The sequence below is a fragment of the Pseudochaenichthys georgianus genome, chromosome 15, assembly GCF_902827115.2.
Source record: "Pseudochaenichthys georgianus chromosome 15, fPseGeo1.2, whole genome shotgun sequence".
NCBI lineage: Eukaryota > Metazoa > Chordata > Actinopteri > Perciformes > Channichthyidae > Pseudochaenichthys > Pseudochaenichthys georgianus.
Genome location: NC_047517.1, coordinates 15,258,366 through 15,282,311, shown reverse-complemented (window position 1 = coordinate 15,282,311; position 23,946 = coordinate 15,258,366). Strand labels below are relative to the sequence as shown.

Below are 23,946 nucleotides of genomic sequence, written 5' to 3'. Positions count from 1 at the left end.
GTGAATACAGCACATTAGGGTGAAGTGTCTTGCCCAAGGACACAAAGTTAACGGTACTTTTTACTCAAGTACATTTCGAAGCCCATACTTCTTTACTTTTAATTGAGTGAAGAGGTTTAGTCAGTACTTCTACTTTTACCAGAGTATTTTTAAACACGAATATCTGTACTTCTACTTGAGTAAAGCCTTTGTGACCTCAAGACTGGACTATTGTAACGCTCTGTATGTGGGTATGGACCAGGCTTCAATTAAACGCCTGCAGCTAGTCCAAAACGCAGCTGCACGTCTCCTGACTGGTCACAAGAAGCGTGACCACATCGCCCCAATTCTGGCCTCACTAAACTGGCTTCCAGTCCGGTTCAGAATTTATTTTAAAATCCTTTTATTTGTTTTTAAAGCACTAAATGGGCTGGCTCCGGCCTATATAGCTGAACTCCTCCAGCGCTACACCCCAGGCAGAGCCTTAAGATCTGCTGCTGCTGCTGGTAGTGCCTAAGACCAGGCTCAAAACCCGAGGGCACCGAGCCTTCGCAGCAGCTGGCCCCAGGCTCTGGAACACTCTTCCCTTCCATGTGAGGTCGGCCCAGACCCTAGGGGCTTTTAAATCCACACTGAAGACACACTACTTCTCTCTGGCCTTCTAGTTAGAGTGGGGTCACGACTCCTGACTGTTCCATGTGTTGCTTTATCTGTTGTGATTTATTGTCTTTTATTGTGATGTAATGTGTTTTTTATGCGTTTAAATTACATGTACATCACTTTGGCTCGACCAAAATCATTTTTAAATGTGCTCCACATGTACTTTTGCCATCTCTGAACAATCTCAGGAACTCAGAGTCACATTGAGTTAAGACAGCGTTTCTGCCACCCTACCAAAGTCCCTAATGTGTTAGCTCATATTTTATTGACAGCTAATCTGACCTGCTGTTGATGACTGGAATAAAATCTCTGTATGTCAAAACAAATGCCAGTAAAATAATTGGTCTAAATATTCTCAGTATTGTCCTGATTTTGATAAACATAATCAAATCGGTGTTTGAAGTTTTAACACATTATACTACATTTGCAGACACCACATAATCTCCTAGTATTGAAAGCATTCTTATTGTCTCACTGGGAGATAACTCCCTCTACACGCATACAAACAATGCGGTGTCGCTATGAAACTCCCTTCTAAATGATGAATAATATCCTTTATGCTGTTTGACCCAAATTAAAAATAATCACTGCAGAATCATCTCTGCATCATTCTCAGCAGAATGGAGTCTTTCTTTGGAAAGACTAATCAAACTTCAGAAAAAAGGTCCCATTGTTTCATGACTGATGGATAATCACACAATAAAGCTTCAGGAGTTTGGGAATCATAAAATGTTATTATGCTACTCTACAAATGGGTGCATTGTGTTCTTTGCACTCAACGGAACAATAAAGGATTTGGTGTTAAAGCAGAGTGCACTCATTGAGTTCCACTGGAAGGACTAGAGCAGCATGCAACTTAAAAAACCACACTCCAACCACACCTGTTTAACATTTTGATGAGTTAATTCTGGATTAGATGACCATTAGGGGCAACTTTGAACACGATAGATTTGCATGAATACATCATTTAGGGTTTTTAGCTGAAGATCATACAATCTGTAGTTACAGTAGATACAAACACATTCTAGTTTTTTTTATGACACACCCAATGCGAAAGTATATATATTTAAAATACATGTTCAAAACTTTGATTCAGTAGACAATCCTCAGAAAATCTGGCTCACTTTAATTAAATTCTTCTGAGGGACGTCATTTTCTGTTAAACCTATAAAACCTTTTGGAAGTGCTTCTCTGCAGGCTGTAATTGGGCTGTTACATGGCACCCTAATCTGATGCATAGTCACCATTTCTCCACCAGATGCATCTCTGCGTGACTCTTTAATTGGATTTGTGGTAATGTTATTTAATGCTCTCTGATGTGCCAAAGCCTCTGCAGGCCTGTTGACCCAGCGGGAAATGGAAACCGGAGAAAGAGAGTGAAATAAATGGCCAAATGCTCTGAGAATGAAACCAGCAAGACTTTGTATGAGTTTTAAATATAATGTCAATTAAGATGAACTTGTGTGTTGCCATAACGACTGTAACAGTAGGTAACACAGTTGAAATATCTGCACCACTGAACACAATAAATGACTTTCAGGTGACCAATTAGCACACGCCCTCCAGGTAGAACAGGTTATTAAAAACTCCAATATATGCGGCAACTGTAAAATAAGACCAACAACACTTTTTACACTTCAACTAATTTGCTCCACACCAAAGCATGCCTCTTTCAGCTCCGTCCTGTCCGTCCTCTGAATGATCTTCACCATTTTTGATTTTTGATTGTTTGTTATGTGGATTTGTAGTATTTGTGTGACTGTATGTTCAATAAAGGTGTATTTTGCTAAATCTTGAGACATTGCCATATGTACTAGGCCTCAAGAGCCTTTCTTGTGCTGGCAGACACATAGAAACATATTGGTGGGGCGCACTTCGCACACGCTCACACAAAAAATATTCCACACGCCCCGCGCTCACATTTTGCTGGGCCTTCGCTGCTATGACTCCATCCTAGGGGAAACACTGAACCTATACAAAACTTTGTTGAACTGCACCAGTTCTTTGCAATGGCTAGGCACACAACTAGGCAACTACTCTTATTCTATAGCCCTCCAGGTAGAACAGGTTATTAAAAACTCCAATATATGCGGCAACTGTAAAATAAGACCAACAACACATTTTTTACACTTCAACTAATTTGCTCCACATACCAAAGCATGCCTCTTTCAGCTCCGTCCTGTCCGTCCTCTGAATGATCTTCACCACAAATATCACCGCCAATGGGGCAAGAAATGAAATAGCCTGGGGGGAAATAAAAAGGAAAAAAGTACCGTTATTGTGACATTAGAGACGTGCCGCAGCTCTCCACGGGGTCTGTTTTGCAGGTTAATGGTAAAATGGCTTCTGCCTCCGGGAATGACATGAACCTATCCATTATTCAGAGTTAATTTCTAACAAGGCAAACTGCAGGGCCAAACAAGCCTCTTTATTGCTCAGTAGGGTCTCAGAGAAGAATTTCGCCCTCTACTTGAGAAGAGATTTGGGCTTCCTCAGCACCTCTGTAATTATTCATGACTCAGAATAGATTAATTACATTTTGGCCACATTCAATATATGTTCTTTGCCTTAAGCAACAGAGGTAGTAAAACAAAGACAGGGTTTCTGTTCCATTATTAAAACACGCATTCTGAATTTCCCTGGAGTGCTGTTCATCAGTCCCTGCCAATTTTGAACTCATTTTGTTCCTCACTATCCTCTTTGAAGTGGCTAGATTCAAACTATAAATGGCACTTGGATCAAAGTGCAATAACCGTTACTATCTGTAAGTGGAAATACAATCAGCCAACATTTATTTGATGTGTTCTCACATATGCAGAGACTTAACTGCTGTTAACAAATTGGAATCACCACCATGTTATATTGATGCATTTCATCTTTACTTCAATAATGGCTATTTTAACATACAGAGGTATGTTAAACAGTAGGATCTAATGAAGACACAAAATGTATCATGCCTCAGACAAGGAGATTTTGTTTTCAGTCCTGGTTGTTGGTTTGTTTGTCTGTTATTCAGAAGGATTAAAGAAAAACGACTAACTTGATTTTAATGAACCTTAAGAGTGTAGCACGTACGAACAACAAACCCATTACATATTTTCAATGGATCTGAAACAGGTGGCGGATACACGCAATCTTTTTCCATTTTGTAAAATACCTTAGAATGCCCTTCTATCTCATATTTGAGATCATTTTCCCCAAAAAGAAGAACCTTTGAATTATTAAAACATTCATTTAGTTGATTTCCCTACAGTGTTGCATGACAGTGACACATATTGATGTAACTATTTATTCCCCTACACACCTTTCAATTTAGTTTTCTATTCTCCAACAGTGCAATTGGGGATACAAATATATTGGAAAACTGTTTTGCTTTGCTCCTCTGCAGTCTGATCAGTGGTTATATTGAATAGGTCAACAAGGAATGAAATCAGAAATCCAATTTATTCGTCCAACAAAAAGGACATTTACATGGTAAATCACAAAATAGATAGCTAAGATATCTTTTCAAATTCCTTGTGTTCCATAGATGATCAAATCAAACAGCAACACATACTTTAGCCCTCTTTTAACAGTTTGCACTTACACATAGATGCCTTTTGACAGTGGTGGCACGTTACACAACCACTATGGCCAAAATACCAGGAGGTATTTGTTTTATGTTTTTAGCAGTCCCTGCTCTGGGGAACCCTAGATCTTTTTCTGAATTGTAAGAACTGTAGCTGTTATTTCCTGATCCATTCTCAAAGTGCTAACTCTAACCTCAGTGTTTCCCCTATATACAAATAGCGGCAGCGCTATTTTTTGTATTTTTGTTTTTAAATTAAAATAATAATAAGTGGCGACCCTTTTTGATTGTTTGTTATGTGGATTTGTAGTATTTGTGTGACTGTATGTTCAATAAAGGGGTATTTTGCTAAATCTTGAGATATTGCCATATGTACTAGGCCTCAAGAGCCTTTCTTGTGCTGGCAGACACATAGAAACATATTGGCGGGGCGCACTTCGCACCACGCTCACATTAAAAGATTCCACACGCTCCACGCTCACATTTTGCTGGGCCTTAGCCGGTGCCTTAGCACCGCTGCTATGACTCCATTCTAGGGGAAACACTGAACATATACAAAACTTTGTTGAACTGCACCAGTTCTTTGCAATGGCTAGGCACACAACTAGGCATCTACTCTTATTCTATTTCTATGCCCTAGATTTATCTTTAATTTGTATTGTGAAGTTTGAGACACAGCTTTGCTAATGCTTCTAATTGAAGCCTTTTAGAGGAATGATGTGCACTTGACACTGAAACCTGTATCTATTTAAATCTGCACACATTTTGATGTTATGCTTCCAGTTTCTTTAACAAAGGATTTCTGATCTCTTTTATTCTTTTAATTTTTGCTCAGAGCTATCGTTATCTCTTTCTGCCCCTCTGGTTGAAATAATTTCTACAACTTAAAAGCATAAAACACCATTCAATTGGCAGGCAACCTTTTGAATGTCATTGTATGTCAAAATGTAACTTCAGATTTTGACTGATGTCCTCCTTCACATTCTGTAGTTGGGACCACATAGTGCTAAAACTTGGAGTTACCATGAGTGTAAAACCATACAAGGTGTTCTATAATAGACAGTATCACATTATATTCAGTGGGACACATTGTGGTTGCCCCTGCAGATTGAAACTATTTTAACAATGGCTTGCTCCAATGAGGCATTTACTGTATCAAATCAAATCAAGTTTTATTTATATAGCACATTTATAAACGATTTTGGTCGAGCCAAAGTGCTGTACATAAAATAAAAATAGCCTACAGTCGAGACACTTTACAGCAAATACAACAGCACAGATTGTTCAGAATATCAGTATGAGAAAAACGACACCCTCTATCCTTAGACCAGGGGTGTCAAACTCAATTTCATCGCGGGCCACATTCGTATAAAGGTTGCACTCAAAGGGCCGGTTGTAACTATATTAATATATAGATAAAATAATGTATTATATTACATGATTGCCTCTGATTTGGATTATTATCGGATAGGATAATAACTTGGTAATTCACTACGTCTGAAAGCAGAAGTCCAGGGCAAATAATTGCAAGTCTCTTCAGTGAGCATGTCACAAACGAGATGCATTGTGGGAAATGTAGTTTATGGGCAACGTACTTCTGTAAAGTAGCATGTACCCGTATAATAAACGTATTATATTCTTTGCAAGCTCTTGCGGGGCCACATCAAATGAAGTTGCGGGCCGGTTTGGCCCCCGGGCCTTGAGTTTGACACCCCTGCCTTAGACCCTCACATCGTACAAGGAAAAACTTCCAGAGAAAACCCACAGTTTAAAGGGGAACATGGGAGAAACCTCAGGGAGAGCAACAGAGGAGGGATCCCTCTCCCAGGACGGACAGACGTGCAATAGATGCCGTGTGTAAATCGAAGAGATAATAACATTTTACAGCATATAGACCGAATGTTAGGGTTAATCGGAACAAGAGAATACACAGACACAGACAGAGGGGGAAAAGGTCATTGGATAAAAGTTATTCTTGATAACCCTCTAGAAAGATCTCATGAACTTCCCCACTCAATCTATCAAGACCCGAGCAGTTCTATTAGATATAGGATAAGAAACAGAGATAGGGAGCACAACAACCTATCTCTTCGTCAGATGCACTCCCCCGCTTATCTAAGCGACTCTGTACCCCGTTACCCTCTACAAGGGCATAGACCAGCAGAGGGAAAATGGGGGGTATGTAAGGGTAAGGATTTTTAAGAATAAACCGCAAGGGTCTAAAGGGAAAAAATATGAAATATAAGGTACTATATTTTAAGTAATCCTATCTACTATTCCTATATTTGAATAATGTATAAACTATTTTAAAAATACTTTATGAAATCCTATGTTATGTATACTGCACAGTGATTAGAATGAGCTTGTATGGTCACGCTTCATAATCCCTGTTCACATCTTAAAAAAAGACAGACACACACAGATTTAGATACTGGAAATATTTACTCGTAAATGGATTGAAGCAACTAAGCTGTGGTGACTCAGCAGCTGGTGGCATCCGTCATGTTTGCCAGAAGTGCATCCTGAGTCTGAGTGGCATTTCAGTCACAGTGGCTGCCATCACTTTGTCACTGTGAGGGAATCCACTGAAGTCTTAGAATATGCCCGCTGAAACGGCCATTTTTAGATTTACACTCTCTTGCAGTACTTTATTTACAGAAGCTCTTCATAACCTAACATTAAACATTGGCACCCCTGGGAGTATAAACCACTGATCAAAGATGTTTAGAGTCATGATGAAAGGATGATTTGTGAAGGTTTGAGTTGCTTAAAGGTTTGACAACTTACATTATATTGTCTCTTAAATATACTTAAAATTAACATTCATGTCTATTAAAGAGATATATTTAGCACATCATTTTTATTAATGTTCATCATTTTTTTCACATTTATAGAAATCCTTTTATAAATCGGAAAAAAGTGTAACTTAAAGAGGCCCTTTTTGTTTTCACTTTCCTTAGTGTGTTATATAGGTTTCAGTGCATGTAAATGGTCTGCAAAGGCTCAAATTCCACAGTTCCCTACAGAGGGAGTTTCTCTCCCAGACAGCCCCCCGCCTTAAATGCCTCCATTGGACTCCTTTCTTTACTTGTGTGACATGGTGACATCACTATGTAAAACGTTCCTATTGGCTAGCACTCCAACACATTGTACGTGATAGGCTAACTATGAACCTGGAAATGAGCATTATTGGGCCCCTTTAAATGTAGGGCTGTAACAAATGGTTTGACATTTGATTCATAACCTTGACATTTAAATGATAAATCAAAATTATAATGCTGTGCAGCCTGCATGTTTATCGATTGTGGTATTTTTGAACAGTTGCAGATAAAGATTATGCTACAGTAATATAGTATAATACTATTTGCAGAATTAGATTCCAGTGTTGGCTGCGTAGGATTGTTTTGGACTGGTGTGATAAAAAAAAAGACAATTCCAAAGGAAGTCTAAAAGTAAACTCATTGAAAGAATATAAATGCAATCATTCCCAAAATTCACAACTTGCTTTCAGCATTACACTCAGCTTCAATCAATATTTGTGTTTTGACTGCTCTCCCTCTATTCACAAAGAAAGGCAAGCACTGACGAGTTCTTTTAATATAATAGGTTGGATTAATCAAAAAAGGTTAACTCATTTAATTCAGAGAAATCACTTTATTCAAAGTGTTCATGGGAAAAATTACATTCAGTACAGCCCTACTGTCAAACAAGATTTTAAAGGTCAGATTTATCTCGGTATGTGAATAACTGCCTAGAGCGGTGACTCGCATTTGCAGCTGTCAGGGACATTCCCAAGGTCCTGTATCGTTAAGTACAAATCTTTTAGTATAATTTTCTGTTATTTTCACATTTTGTTGCATTCTAATTATCTCCTCTGGAAATGCTCAGTATTTGTTTTCCTGTGAGTTTCATGAACTCTGCAGAAAATGGGAATTTTGAGATTTCCTCAAAGATTAGGTTTGATTGTATCCACTGATTTGAGGTCTGTACACTAGTATCAGCCTGCTTACATAATGTACAGACAGAAACCAGAACTTCGGCTACACTGATCATTGGGTCCTACAATAAACCAAAACACTGAAGAAATTACTTCCCCTCACATAATGAGAGAGACTCTTGAGGCTATGCAAACTAATCCAGCATATATCTTAATGAAGGATGCAGTGATTCATAATGTAGCTTCATAATGTAAGTCCCTTCCATAGGACTATTTTTAAATGGCCAGATAAATTCCCCCCAGCTTCAGGGCTACTGTCAGCGCGGTGACATTGAAGAAGGCATTCTTCCTCTTAGGTCTCAGCACTGGGAGCATTTTCCCTAAAGGTCAGTGGGTTGAGGAGAAGAGGGTATCTTTCACTATTTACAGTAGTGGCCTGTCACTAGCAAAAGATCCATGGACATTGAAGTTAATATAAACGGTCATTTTTTTTTAATATAGCATGATAAAAACAGAAATAAGAAAATAAAAAAGTTCAGATACCCTGTGTTTAAGCTCAAGGTTCATCTGCTCAGCATTATGGTGTCTAATGGCGCATTTCCACTGCAGCGGGTAGCCCCGTTTAAGCGTCCTGGACCGTCCTCAAGCGGCCAGGCCAGTTTTTGGTGGCATTTCCATATAGCCTAGTACCGGCTAGCGGGTACTTTTTCTCTCTTTTTCCGGCCCCATAAAATCGTGGTTCTATCAGACCAGGCCAGGGCTGTGACGTCAACACTCGGACTGCTGATTGGTCAGAGAGAATCGTCACAAGATCGCGCGCGAGATCATCCCTCGCGTCACATATATATCAAGAAGCAAGCTTGCAGCATTTTGTAAACGGAGGAGCTACAAAAATGGCAACGTCGAAGAAAAGCACACCGTGGTCGACCGAGGAAGGTGACGACGTTCCTACATCTCATTGGGGATGATAAAATCCAGCGGGAGCTCGACGGAACAACGCGAAATGTGAAAGTGTTCCAGGATGTCTCTGCACAGATGTCCGAGCGCGGATTTTCGAGGACTTTCCTGTGATGTAGGGAAAACGGAACGGCTTTACTGGAGTCCCTGCAAGGTACGCTCACTTCTAACAAAGAAGTCTATTTTATCCTTACATTAATATTCGACAACCCATGCTTTTATGGAGCCCCGAAGAGCTACATAGCTAGCTAAGGCAGATAGCCTAGGCAGATAGCCTTAGCTAGAGCTATTGTTTGCTAACACCATATGTGCCATTGTTTACGTTCAGTTTTTCTTTTCTATAGTTGTTGTTGCTATTTAGTATTGTGCTGCAGTAGTTTGTGGAATTAACAAGTCATTTTGCTGTTCTAGATGATTACATTGGGACTCGTGAGGAGGAACATTCCCGAACAACGGCAGTGTTCCGGCAGTGTTCCGTCCACATCGTCATCGAATCCAGAACGGACCCTAGCCGAAGAATCGACACCGACTCAACCACCAACACCGAGTGCCATCACGACACCGCAGCGTGTGGTTCTAGGTAAGAAATAGAAATGGCAAAACGACTGGAATTGTGTTTTTGTTTTTTTTGATCATCCATCGTCAGTAATTAAAATAAGCTATATCACTGTGTGGAAATGCTCTGTTACAAGTAAAGTCTTAGCTAGTAAGCAGCTAGTACAGTTGTGTGTGACATCCTATCATATACATATATTTATATTCATTATCAACAGGCTGGACATAATGTAATTCACTTTCACAATCATTGTAAACATCTAGGGCCAGAACTTTCTTTAGTTCACCTTACTGTTGTTCTGTTTATACATGTTATTCTTATATCCTTGTGTGACCTGTACCTGTACTGTGTGTTTTCCTTATTGCTAATTATTATCTTATTGTCACCCAGGAAAGAGGAAACGAGGAGGAGAGGATCGGGCCCAGCAGGAACGGCACCATGACTGGGCAGCCGACGTGGCCCGTCTCCTCCCTGATACTTCAAAAACCTTAATAGTTATTGTACATATTATATATTTGTTATCTAGTTAATTTTTAAATGCAACATTTGTACTTCCTTGTTTATTTATTTTCTTTAAAATGTTCATTTTATATTTACAATTCCATGTATATTTATGCTGGCTGCAATACAGTTTTACATTTTTATTTGTATTGTTTAATGGCATGCCTTTTTGATACAACATTTGTATTTGTATACTGCCATCAATAAAGTACTTCTTTGACTTATCTTATCTCTTGTTGATAATGAATGGCACCCAACAGAAAAAAATCATAAACATACATGAATTTTTAAAGCAATAACAAACACCATCAGTTAAGAAAAAGCCCCATACTTTTAAGAGATTTAAAGCAAGAAATTGAGTTTGCTAGCTTGAGGTCCTCCTCTAAAACATTATTACATGTTTATTTTGTAATAGTATTAAGAATACATGATAAATACATAATACATGTAGAAATTGCTCAATTGTAATACCCTCGTTCTACTAGACTCAAACAACACATTCCTTATATATTTAAAAGACGAGAGAACAAAATAAACCTATAACCCATTCAAGCAAGCTTTTAACATGTCTAGAAGAAAGATTGCGGTTATATTTAATATTATTTTATGTTGTGGATACTTTAGTCTCCATCCATGTTTACAATTGTCCACACTATTTTTACACTTGCATTTATGAATATAGTTTTGCTGTGTTTTACACTTTAGTATTTATGTTTATAGTTAGCTTTGATATTTGCTTAATTGATTAGAAAGATTTTCTTTTCATGATCTGATATTTCCTCAAATGTCATTATGGGGCAGTACTTACTGGTGCTTGAAATTCAAATATTCAATTCAGATAATATTTGTTTAAAACATTTGACAAACACATGTATATTGAAAAAAAAAAGGATTTATTTATGTTCAATACAATGAATACAATACAATGCTTGCTGTGATCACTTTCCTTCTTGCTGTGATAACAAGCCACACACCAAGAAACAAGTAAACGATCGCTTCCACATCCTCCATTGTTTGTGTGTGTTTTGTGAGTTGTGTCGCATTGAAGATGACGCCACTGCAGTTTTACCCAGCGTCGCTCCGACCAAAAGCTGATCGCCCCGCCTACACTGCGTTGCTACCCCAGGTCCTAAACTGTAATGGAAATGCGCCACGGCCTCGGCCGGCCAGCGAGGCAGCCCGAGGCCTGAGCGAGGACGCTTAGGGACGCTTAAACGGGGCTACCCCGTTGCAGTGGAAATGCGCCATAAAAGGCTAATAGGCGTTCATTTGTTTTCTACTTGATTAGTGGAGTCACTCAATGCACCTATAAGCGTCTATAACAAATGATTTGTTGATGAACAATTTAAAGCTCAGTGTTTTATCTATGAACAAATCTGCCTCCATTGATGTTTTACCAATTTTATGTTTACCATTGGCTAAATGCATGCAAGCTTCTTAACTTCATTAAAGTGGAGCTATTATGCTCATTTTCAGGTTTTGTATTCGTATTTTGTGCCTCTACTGTGTCTCCATGCTTTAATGTTCAAAATGCTCTATAATTTTCTCATACTGCCTCATTCACCCTGTGTCTGAAACCAGATTAGCAGGCCGGCTCTGTTATGATTTGTCAACTTTTTTAAGATGCCCTGCCTCTTAACCTACAGTATCAAGTGCAATGTGTTGGCGTGCGAGCCAATAGAAGCGTGGGTGTTGCATAGTGATGTCATTATGTTATGGTAAAGTAAACAAAGATTCAAAGGAAAAAACCCAAGCATAAGCAGGGCATAATAGAGCCCCTTTAAGCGGAGTCAAGCTAAGCCTTAAATCACTATCTACAGTTGATTGTACCTATTTTGTTACTTATTTATGTAGGAGAGAACTGCTCCATAAAGTTTACATTTACAGAAGCGGATTACTTCTAGCTTGAAACGACTGGTGTAGTGCTCAACACTTACTCTGCAGCTATTTCTGTCCAAATAAAAGATTGATGTGTTGTGGGCAAGCATATGACAGATTGCGAGCTACTCAGTCAGAGCTGTCAGTTGGCAAAGAGGAGGCTAAACAAGCGATGGACAGGCCTGCCTTTGCCTGTAAGTAGGTTTGATTGTTTGATTTAACAGTCTGATGTCCAACTGCACAGCATTCAAAACATTCTGTCTTTCAGCCAAATGATAAGTGAAATGGAATTTTTTTAATTATACGAGCAAACAGGGAACAGAATGCAATCATTTTCAGGACTCAATGTCTGTCATTGAGTGCTAATGTGAAAACACATTCAGGTTTAACAAACTTTAAACAGTCTGCCAATAGTTTCTAAACGTTCAAGTTTATCTAATTTGACCATGGAGGTGATTACATGGAGGCGTAATGTAAGTGGTTGCAGGTTTTGCGCAACCACTAAGGAAATTCTTGTTATACTTCCGACAGATGCTATATGCTCCCACCGCCTCCAATCTTCATGCTAAGCTACACTTCACCATGCTTTTTTACAGAAATGACAGTGGTATGAATCTTAGTATCAAATTCACAGCAAGGAAGCAAATCGAACACCAATTTTCTCCCAAACGTTTCATGTCAGTTATGGTGTATGTTGGTGGCACATTTTGTTTATTAATCACAGGTTTAGCCACAGCTTTTTGTTTTGGCATTGTATGTGTTGTCATATTTCACCATTATCACTCTTTGAAAATAGGACCATCTAGCGTCCGCCTTCCAAGTCTATAAACAATGTATGACTCACAACAATATTGGAATGATTCCTGTGATGCTCAGTAAGCTGTCAACTGCATTGAAGCCAGGGATGAAGCAACTGAGAACTGTGTTGACAAAGGGAATGTGTTTTCCAAGAGATTTTTTTAGGTTATTTTCTCAGTAATTAACAGCAGAATAAAAATTCCAATTCATTTCGCGCAGCAGAAGAAATTCATCTGAACCTTTTTCCTCGCCCACTTCTGTCCAAGTTGATTGTATATATATATATATGTTGGAAGTGTTAATCGGCACAGCTCAGTAAAGCCCTTTTTGTATCTGTATAAACGAGATTCAGAGGCCTGAACTCGAAGTGCGGAAACAAGAGGCTTTGCAGCATTGATCATCCTAATAGAAGGATTTTTTGCAGCGCAAAGATCACTAAGAATAAACCAGAGGATGCACGTCATGTAGACCAAAATGTTCATATTTTTTGGCAATCAAGTCTGGAACAGGAGGAATGCAAAATTGGACAGCAGGTACTTACGAACATGACCCTCTTGGGAATGTGGTCTGACTCAACGAGGGGGATTCTTGTAGAGCCAAAGCTCCTCTTGGTTGAATCACTCTCTCAAAGGGCTCCAGAAACTCTGTAAATCTGTAGCAGGGAACAAAAGTACCAGATCAGTATCTCGTTTTTTTTGGCATTTATGCTTTTACACAGAGCAGCATGTCATGTACCCTATTGAGATATCACGTTCTGATTATGTGGAGAGGAGGAATGTTTCTTCCCAAGGATAAACATATCTGAGGCTATGAAAGTACGGGGACTTCACCCGAGATCACCTCCACTGAAGAGCTCTGTCTCACACTTTGGATACGAAATTAGCATGCTCCAGCTTCCCCCCCCCAAGCCACCCGGTGATCTGTCAGACACGACCTTGTTCTCCGTCATCTCAACAAAGTATTTTTCTCTCCGCTTTTCTAAAACACTTCAATAGGCTGTTGGGTTGTGAGATGATGTACCTCCTATAGGGCCATAGAGAGCTCTACATATTTGAAAGGCTATAAGCAAAGCAGAAACGGATTATTCAAACCAAAGTGTAGGGATATTGTCTCCTTTAAAAACATTTTTTTTTAATATATCCATCATTGGGGAATTTTGGTATTCAAATAAGGGAATTAGGAAGGTATTTCAAAGGTTATAGAAGAATTATGAAGATTTATATACCTCACCAACCCTGTCTCCTACAAACATTTAGTTTCAACTTCATCTCAATTACCATTTAGGGGATACATTTTCTCTCTGTCATAGTTTTAAACATGCGGGGATGTGTTGAAAATTGAAAGAAACACATAACAAAAACGACTTATTGGTTTAAGTTTAGGCAAGAAAAAGGCACCATGATAGACTTAAAATAAGTATGTTTGTTACGTAAATAGATTTTTGGATTTAAATTAAAATAATGCTCGGGCTCTGAGGTAGATTGTTTATCTACCAATCGAAAAGGTCGGTTGTTAGATTCCCAGGCACAACATGTCAATGTGTCCTTATTAAGCAAGAGACCTATTCTTAAGTCTCTTCCATGAGCGCCCTCAGTTTGTACGTGTTATTATTGTACGTGCCCAACATGTCAATGTGTCCTTATTAAGCAAGAGACCTATTCTTAAGTCTCTTCCATGAGCGCTCTCAGTTTGTACGTGTCACGATGAATCTTCCACGCAAACCAAAGTTAGTCCATGGAGTGCCACAGGGCTCAGTGCTCTGACCTATTTTGTTCACATTATATATGCTTCCGTTAGGCAATATTATAAGAAATCATTCTGTACATTTTCATTGTTATGCGGATGATACTCAACTATATTTATCAATCAAGCCTGATGAAATTAATCATCTAAATAAAATTCAAGACTGCCTCAAGGACTTAAAAACGTGGATGACCTTAAACTTTTTTATGTTAAACACGACCAAAACTGAAGTTATTGTACTTGGCCCGAAGAATCTACGAAACAAATTATCTAAAGATATACTAACTATGGATGGCATTAAGGTGGGGTAAATACGTTTGAGAAACCGGCTCGAGATACACTTTTTGTTATATTCCATGGAATGCTCTTAACATCCCGATAGCAATGAATATCTTTAGTGCTTTGACAAAAAATCCATAAAAAAATGTCATCTGTGGAAGCCCCAGTAGTACTGTAAAAAGCACGACCAATCATCTGAGCCGGCCCGGCTAAAATAACTGGATGGCCTACCTGCCTGTCAGCCTTCCATCTGTGCACAAACTTATCTCGTGCCCTCATTGGTCATGTGCGCATTTGTGTGGTTGGAGGAGGGGCTCTGTAAGGAAGTGGCAGATTTTTTCCGGCTGTGTATTTTCAAATTGTAGCACAACTCGAGCTGGTTTCTCCAAAATTACCTACCCCACCTTTAATTTGGCCTCCAGTGAGACTGTAAGGAATCTTGGTGTTATATTTGATCAGGATTATCCTTTAACGCCCACATAAAATCAATTTTCAAGGACCGCCTACTTCCATCTACGTACTGTAACAAAAATACAAAAATCAGGCATATCTTGCCACAAAACGATGCAGAGAAACTAGTCCATGCATTTGTTACTTCAAGGCTGGATTATTGTAACTCCTTATTATCAGGGTGTACCAAGAAGTCAGTCAAGTCGCTTCAGCTGTTTTCAAAATGCTGCGGCTCGTGTACTAACCAGAGTTAGGAAAAGGGACCACATTACTCCTGTTCTGGCTGCCTTACACTGGCTCCCTATAGAACACAGGATATCATTTAAAATTCTTCTTCTCGCCTACAAAGCCCTTAATGGGCAGGCGCCATCTTACCTTAAAGAACTCATTATACCCTACTGTCCTACTAGGGCATTGCGTTCCAAGAATGCAGGGTTGTTGGTTGTTCCTAGAATCTCTAAAAGTACAATGGGAGCCAGAGCCTTTTCTTATCAAGCTCCACATTTGTGGAATCAGCTTCCAGTTTGTGTTCGGGTGGCAGACACCCTATCCGTTTTTAAGAGTGCGCTTAAGACCTTCCTTTTTGATAAAGCTTATAGTTAGGGCTGATTAGATTCAGCCCCTAGTTTTTGCTGATATAAGCTTAGTTTGTCGGGGGACATCTTAGTTCTTCCTTCTCTCTGTCTATACCTGTGTACTCTCATGTTCCGATTAACCCAGCTTCCCCAAATTTCTTCTATATACGCCGGGATCCGGAGCCATGGATGATCCTGCGGTCCTGTGTCCTGCATCGCAAGCCCTGGATCTTGAGTCGTGGCTGTGGTCCTGGATCATAGGTCCTGGATGGATATCCTCGTGGATTCATCTTCCTATTATACACACATGCATTTCCAAACATTTGGACTACCTATGTTGTAAATGTATTATCTTTTCAATGTACACACGGCATCTATTGTATGTCTGTCCGTCCTGGGAGAGGGATCCCTCCTCTGTTGCTCTCCCTGAGGTTTCTCCCATTTTTCCCTTTAAACTGTGGGTTTTCTCCGGAAGTTTTTCCTTGTACGATGTGAGGGTCTAAGGACAGAGGGTGTCGTATTGTCATACTACAGGGTTTCCCACACATAGACTATACTTGGGCGGGCCGCCCAGGTATATTAACGGCCGCCCAAGTATATTTCGCGACCCATTTAGTTTTTTTTGTTTTTTTTTCTAACTTTTTTTTTATTCGTCCGTGACCACGACGCCATCTGCGATCGATTAACTTGTGGACAATGATCCCTCGCTCCCTTGCTCTGATCTCGCCTCCTTCTGGCGTGTTAAGTGGCCTGCCTAACACAGGGTGACTGGCTGTCCACATGATGTGGCCTGCCGACATGTCCACTGTCATACAGATCATAAATCAAAGCCCTTGATTGGTCTCTGTGTGTCATTCAAGCTCGGGATAACCTCAGCTCAGGTGAGGTAAAGGACTCTCTGAGTGTTTAGATAGTTAACTTAGTCTAAGTTCTCAGTGGGTCTCAAACGGTGTGGTCACCATTTATGTAAACACATACAGTATTTCCATTTGAGAGGGTAGTGATTGGTCTAATGCAGGGGTGGGGAACCTCCGGCCCCCGGGCCGTATACGGCCTGCGAGACAATTTGATACAGCCCTCGAGGTAACACAAGCAATTAAGAAATCTAGACCGCAAAATAATTAAATAAGCCAGTGCCTGTTTTTCCTGGCCAAGGTTAGGGTCCTTGAACACAACACGAGCCTAACGTGTCATCACGTGGTATATGTCTCGTCTGACAGGGGTGCAGTTCTGAGGAGAGCACCAGAACGCGCTCCTGGGCGGGACCTCACACATGCAGTACCCATAAGGAGCCATACACTTGCCGCAGTTTTTACATGGCTGTGTCTTTAGTTGTAAGGCCAGTGGTGATCTGTTCATCTGTCATACTGATCATACAGTCAAACTTTGTTGTTATTAGCATCTGGTTAGCTAGCTATGCTAACGAATATAAGAAGCTTTTTCTACAACCAGTGAGGTAAAGGCACATCTTTATATGATCATTATAGTTATAAAAAAATAAGAGAATAAAGTAAACAGGTATAAAATACTATATTACAGTAAAAAAAAAAGTTGTTATTAATAAACAAGAATACAGTTTGAAAGGGGAGTGATTTTGTAAAATATCCAGAAAGAAAAATAAATCTGCTTACAGTTCTGTTTCATATGGATGTTGAGAGATGTATCCATAGATCTCTTAATGTTGCTCTCAAAGTGCACCAGATTGATGCTTTTAACTTCAATATTTAAAAAAAAAAACTTAAATCATGTTCACATGGAGAGGAAACTAAACACATTGGCACACATCTTGTGTCCATATCTTTCTATTTTGGTGGTCATGCCACAACCGTGCACGTGCATGCATGCGCGAGTCATGGTAAGATATCTGGATTAAGAGGTTGCTTTTTCTTTGCACAGCATGAAAGAAAGAAGAAATGAATGGGCTGTGATTTGAAGTTGACCCCCACTAAGAATCACATGGATAGGTTCCTAAATACATTTATTTTTTTAAATAGTAACCCATTTCCATATGTTCATGTGTGGGTACTAGTATATTTAAACTATAGGGCTATCATTATGGGCCCTGCCTGTACCTGTTCGCTCTGCCATCGCGTGAAGGGTCTGCTAACAAGCGACCAACAGAAAGGTTAATGTTGTTGCACGTCACCTCAACCCCCCCCCCCGCTACCACCACCCCCCCAAGTATATTTCAGATCTGTGGGAAACACTGTGATATTCTGTACAAACTGTGAAGTCCACTGAGACAAATGTAACATTTGTGATATTGGGCTATATAAATAAACATTGATTGATTGATTCCATGTCATGGCCAACGGTGTGTGAATGTGTGTGAATGTGAGTCTCCCTGAGCAGGTGTTATCTTCAATGGCTGCCTCTGCCTTTGTATGAATGTGTGTGTGGGAGAATGCTGACTTGTACAAGTAAAAGTGCTTTGAGCAAAGACTGAGAAAGTGCTCGGTAAATGCAGTCCATTTTCCCCTCCAGAACGCGGTACATTAATGAAAAAACGTACAGCTTGAATCAGTAATTCTATTCATTAAGAGTAATGGCACAGTTTAAATAGCAAGATCAATCTAATACATATATGGTTAATATAGAGGGAGTAGAGTAATGGATAAAGAGTTGAAATAGCTAAAAGTTACAGAGTTAAAAGTAAGTGTTATGCTTTGGGGTTTTCCCTTTCCTGAAGTGTGTTATTAGGGTTTTGTCCCACACATTCTCTCTCTGCCTTTAAGTTTGTTGAAGAATTATTGGGTCCAGCAGTGCATTTGTCAGATATACTGCATCACTTTATTGGAAATAGAGATTAAGTAGTTCTCTACAAAACGACATGCAAGGCATTTATCTCTCATCTGCTCCAGTAGAGCTGCTCAGTGGCTGGCGGTAGAAGTGTGAGGAAATGCTGGCTGCTGCGCGTCTTCTCAGTGTGAATGTAACAGTGGAAATGAGAAGGATGCCTTTGACTAAAAGGCACTTGCATCTTCTGCAAACCATTTTCTAGATAAAAACGGATTCCTGTAGAGCAAATTGTCTTATTCTTCCTCTCTTCAGGAAATCAATTATACGTTTTTAATCTCTCTGAAAGACAAGCAGCTTATTACGCAGTGTGGAAAGTCTATTTGTTGGTCTGATAACTGCGTGTCATTATGTTTTTGCGAGAGAACAGTAAACTAATCAGTACTTGCTCATTTTACACCTTGCTGAGCCCGTGTGCATGATTCACTTCAGCCTTATTACATTTTCTGCTATGTGGGGCACAACAATTAAAGTGCTAATGACTATTATCTGCCAGGCCGATTATCGGGGCCGATATTCATCATTTGACCGATTATCGGTATCGGCCTTTTTTTTAATAAAATTGCCGATAACACTTTGGCTCTGATGCGGCCGTTTCTCTGTCTGCAGTCACCACTCTCTGTACACGAGCAATGTCCCGCCCACAGCGCTATCTGATAGGCTATTACTGAAGTGTCAATCAACACTGAAGATTTTCCGGGCGGGAGCCAGCCATAGAGGCGGGACCTTCTCAGATTACAGGCAGGTGCGAAGAACGCAGACCCGGGCTGCAGTCGGATAGTTTAAAAATCAGCTCCTAAATTCTAACCCTATCGTCTATTCCTTGACCTCTGAGTGAAACGTCACGGGGTTAAGGGATAGTGGATAGGAGAATCCAAAAGGACTTAGGAGAAGAGACTGCGGTACTTTAGAGAATCGAATGCACTTTCACTATCCGACGTGTTTATGATGCGCCAGCGGACGTCCTGAATGTGCGTCTGCTGCTGTGGGGAAACCATGGCAACCACAGTTTTCTATACAGCAGACTACAACATGGATGTTCAATAAGAACGAGGGACTGCTGTGAACTCATCTGGAGACTCTGCTCCGTGCTCTGATGCTGTTGCTTTGCTTTGTGAACGTGGACAACAGAGAAACAGATTCTTCAGGACCAAAGCTGGAATTGAAATAAAAAAGGAAAGTGAAACTTATGCTCGTCACCCTCTCCCTCCGGTCCACATTAATACAAATGATCCCAATACGTATGATTGTATGAACTAAAGATCTTAAAATCAATCCAGATGTATTTATTATAAACGTTAGGACTCTTAACATCTATCACTGTGTATATCACCATTCAAACATCTTTAGAAGCTGAACAAACCCCACACAGCTCAGTGAAGACTGAGAGATGTTGACTTTATTTGATCATTTCAGTAAAAACTAACGTTCATATTTCTCTCTTTATTATAATACTGATGAACGTTCAGAACAAAGCACTTTGTAACTTACCACCTATGTTTTAAAATGCTTAATAAGCACCGTAACTTTCATGATATAATTTCTCGGTCATAATCGGTTGTTTCCGTGAACGGCCGGCTGTTGAGTGACGGCAAATGCTGCGGCTGCAATGCATTGTGGGGCAGCATTTTCTCCTCTCCTCTTGGTGAGGGAGGTCCAGTGGTCCCTAAGCTAAAGGAGGTGATAAAGGAAGTTTGAAACCTCCTTTCCTTTCATTCTCATCATTCTAGAGAATTCGAACGGCATTTATCATGGCTGCCACTGAGGGACTTCCGGGTCATTTCACTCCTTTAGGAAGGTTCCTAAGATAAATGGACTATTCGACTTCAGCCACAGACAGAGGCAAGCAGCAGCGCTGAGCGGCAGAGCCATACATGTGTTTCGAAGGTAAATCAGTTGAAAGCCGAAGTTCAATAAACATCCCAATCCCCTATGCTGAAGTTGCAAAAACAGCACGATCTATTGATCCAATTCTATCCGCTACCCAGTTACACAGGGACGCGGGAAGTCAGTCAGCGTGCAGCGTCTCACAGCGGAACTGTGGTGGGGACTGCGGAGGGGGGGCTGCGAGTGAAGCCTCGCAGTTTTTCAGGCTGATATGTGAAGCTTATTAGCTAGCCAACATGTATTTAGCAAATGTTTAGCAAAATATTAGAAGTGAGGCTACTAGTCTAACGTTAGGTCTACTGCAATAGCCTCACTTTTAATAGTTTGCAAAACATTAGCTAGCATAGTGTTTTGCAGTTGCTAGCAGTTTATTGGGATTTTATGCTAGACAGACAGGCATTGGTTTGATATAATAAATTAAGCATTATTGTTAGTTAAACATGTCAGCCTGCTGCCCCACTTCTTGTCTCTCTAACTCATTGCAGATGGCTGCACTAAAGAAAAGGGCACAGAGAGGAAACCAGTTGTAAGATGTTTTAAAAGTTCATTAAACATAATATAGGCTATGCTTAAATGCATTTCAAAGAAGTTGTGTTGGAGTTTGTGTTATTCTACATTTTGACACCAAGATTTTCTGATTTTACTGCAAATGTATATCGGTTCCAAATATCGGTTATCGGTCTCCTTGATTACTAATAATCGGTATCGGTATCGGCCTTGAAAAAGCCATATCGGTCGATCCCTACTAATGACACACAATATGCTTCCTGAATTACTCCCATTTTCCCAGCTTGTCCTTTTTTCAACAGGGAATGTTATTTTGGGCCCCAGGGATAAAAAAAAAAAAAAAGGTAGAGATACAGTAGGGCTTTGGCAGCTAGCCATCCGCCCCCCACACCCCTCCAACTCTTCTGGACACACACAGTGTTCTCAAGTCATTACATACAGCAGCAGTTTAACTGTCACTCTGCGAGGCTTATCATGTATTCAACCCCTGATGTCTTAATGAGTTTGAGACACTCTGCCCCAAGGTAACTACAGAGATAAGATTCTTCGGCACAATATTTTCTCTCATTAAAACGTGGAAAGCTTGCACACAACTTGCTGCTGTGGGAAAATGAACAGTTATATATTAAAAAAGGGGCCATTATATAAGGTTGAAACCCAGACTACTTTACAAATCTGAAATCCAACCCTATTTTGAAATTATTTATATAATCTTGGTTATATTATTTATATAATCTGGAACAGTCATTGTATATTGTGTCAAGGAACATTTCAATCCTCGGTCTCCCATGGCAAATTAGTCTCAGGTGATGGTCCAGAAGAATGGTTTGAGAAAACACCTCATGGAAGATAGAGGAAGAAGGAAGGTTACCCCGCCCAGAAGAAGCCTGGGTTCTCCTTTTGGAGCCAGGCCCAGAAGGAGGACCCATCAGCGAGCGTCTAGTGGCCGGGCTATGTGGAGGCTGGCCGGAGCACAGCCTGAAAAAGCCACATGGACAACACCTACTTCTTGGTCCTGTGGGCCCACCACCCAAGGGAGAGACCAATGCAGTTGGGTGCGCTGCCAGATGGGTTGCAATAGGGGTAGAGGGTCTCAACTCTCGATTGATCTGACCCTAGCAGCAGAAACTAGCTTGTGGGACGTGGAACTTCAACTCTATGGGGAGGAAAGAGCTTGTGCTGGAAGAAGTGTAATAGTCCCAGTTATAAATGACATGAATCAAAGATGTGTTGCTGTATTTTAGTGGTAAAAACACAGTGCCTGTAAACGGAGGAGAACGCTGGCATTCCTCCTACTTGAAAGACTACAGAGGGATAGGGTCTGCAAATTTGTTTATTTTGGGGATTGACTGGATGCTCTGACCATTCCACTTCCTGCCCGGCGCCATGCAACGCCCCGCGTCTCGCGCCGAGGCGCTTCTGGGACGCTTCTGAGCCGTAACGTGGCGCGTCTGGTGGAATAACACCCATTGACTAGAGTGGCCGTGATCGCCGTGAACATGGGAATGCCGCGGCGCAGCCGTAACGCGGTGCAGACGGACCCCGGTGGAATCCAGGGTAAGGGATCAGGTGAGAACATCAGTCATCATGAGGGACTCGGAGTAGAGGTGCTGCTCCTTGCCGTAGAAAGGAGCCAATGTATGTGTTTCTGAACTCTGGTAAGGATGCCACCTGGCCACCACCCTCAGGGGTGTTCCAGGTACGTCCAGCTGGGAGGAGACTGTAAGCAGTTGTAATTATAATTCATAACTGTTTCATTTTTTTTTTTTATTCTTAGAATCAAAGGAACACGTCAAATTTCACTTGAGGCACTCTATTTTCAAATATCTGTGTTCGCTGGGGATGATTACTTTCATAGGCACAAAATTGAAATTTCTTTTCTACATGCAATAATATTCCTCCTACATTTACAGAATTGAGTATCCAATCTTCTCCAACAAATCAAAACTGCCCTCGAAGGATTTCCCTTGGCTCAAGATTGTCTTGCCTCATTTTCTCTTTTCTAACCGTAAACTTTATTAAAAGAAAGACTCCAATATGTTTTAGGTGCACTTTAAGGACCCAAGGTTCTACGTAAGTGTCAAACACAGTTAGAATTAATCAAGGCTTCATCCTCGAAGCATGTATTGAATTGAAGATCTTAAAAAAATGAATTTTACTGCGCACTTTATTTACAGGCTGGTGACTGAGGATGCCTTTTATTTGAGTGAGCAAGGATGATAAGAATTACAGTCACATTGTTGGAGCTAATGTCAGCACTTGGAGGGGTAATGACAGTAACAGCATGTGTCTCGATTAATCTTGCGGGAAATAATTGTTAGCATGGTTTAATGAGAGAGACGGAGAGGTTGGAAAGTGCTGGTGGGCTGAAACTCAGAATTGGCAGATTTAGACAGACAAAATGTCATAACAACGTAAGTGTCATTTAGGGGCTAATCTCTCATTACATTTGCACATATTTTCCATTTTATTTCAAAGCTTACAAGCCTTTCAACACTTTCTGTAGATGACCGTGCGAGCAGGAGCTATAGAGAACAGACAAAGAGGGAAATAAAGAAGTAGAGAGATCCAACCATGTTGAAAGTCTTTCCAAAGGGCATAAAGAAATGTACAAAAAAGCAGACGTTTCTTCTACAAAAGCTGACTCTCATCATTGTTCTAATGAGACCCAAGGCCCTCTGACACAATCTCTGGCCTCAATGGATGAGTTCTCTAAGTGCCCATAAACACAGGGCGCACCAAAAAGCCCTGAAACTCAGCACTGCCTGCCGGCTGCCTGGGGAGCAACTCATTTTGTTATCTTCGATTAAACAAGACATTGCTGAACAAAGGCACACATTATAGATACAACGTAGTGGGTCTGAGGGTGATTATA

General features: G+C 40.4%; 1 protein-coding gene across 1 annotated transcript in view; it reads right to left on the bottom strand.

Annotated features, from left to right (window-relative positions):
• The window catches only part of plpp4 (phospholipid phosphatase 4), a 99,778-nt gene that overhangs the window by 21,762 nt on the left and 54,070 nt on the right, over window positions 1–23,946 (bottom strand). The window contains 4 exon segments of the mRNA XM_034101445.2: window positions 2,793–2,883; window positions 13,376–13,417; window positions 13,419–13,442; window positions 13,444–13,486. Of these exon segments, the coding sequence (XP_033957336.1) occupies window positions 2,793–2,883; window positions 13,376–13,417; window positions 13,419–13,442; window positions 13,444–13,486 (200 nt within the window).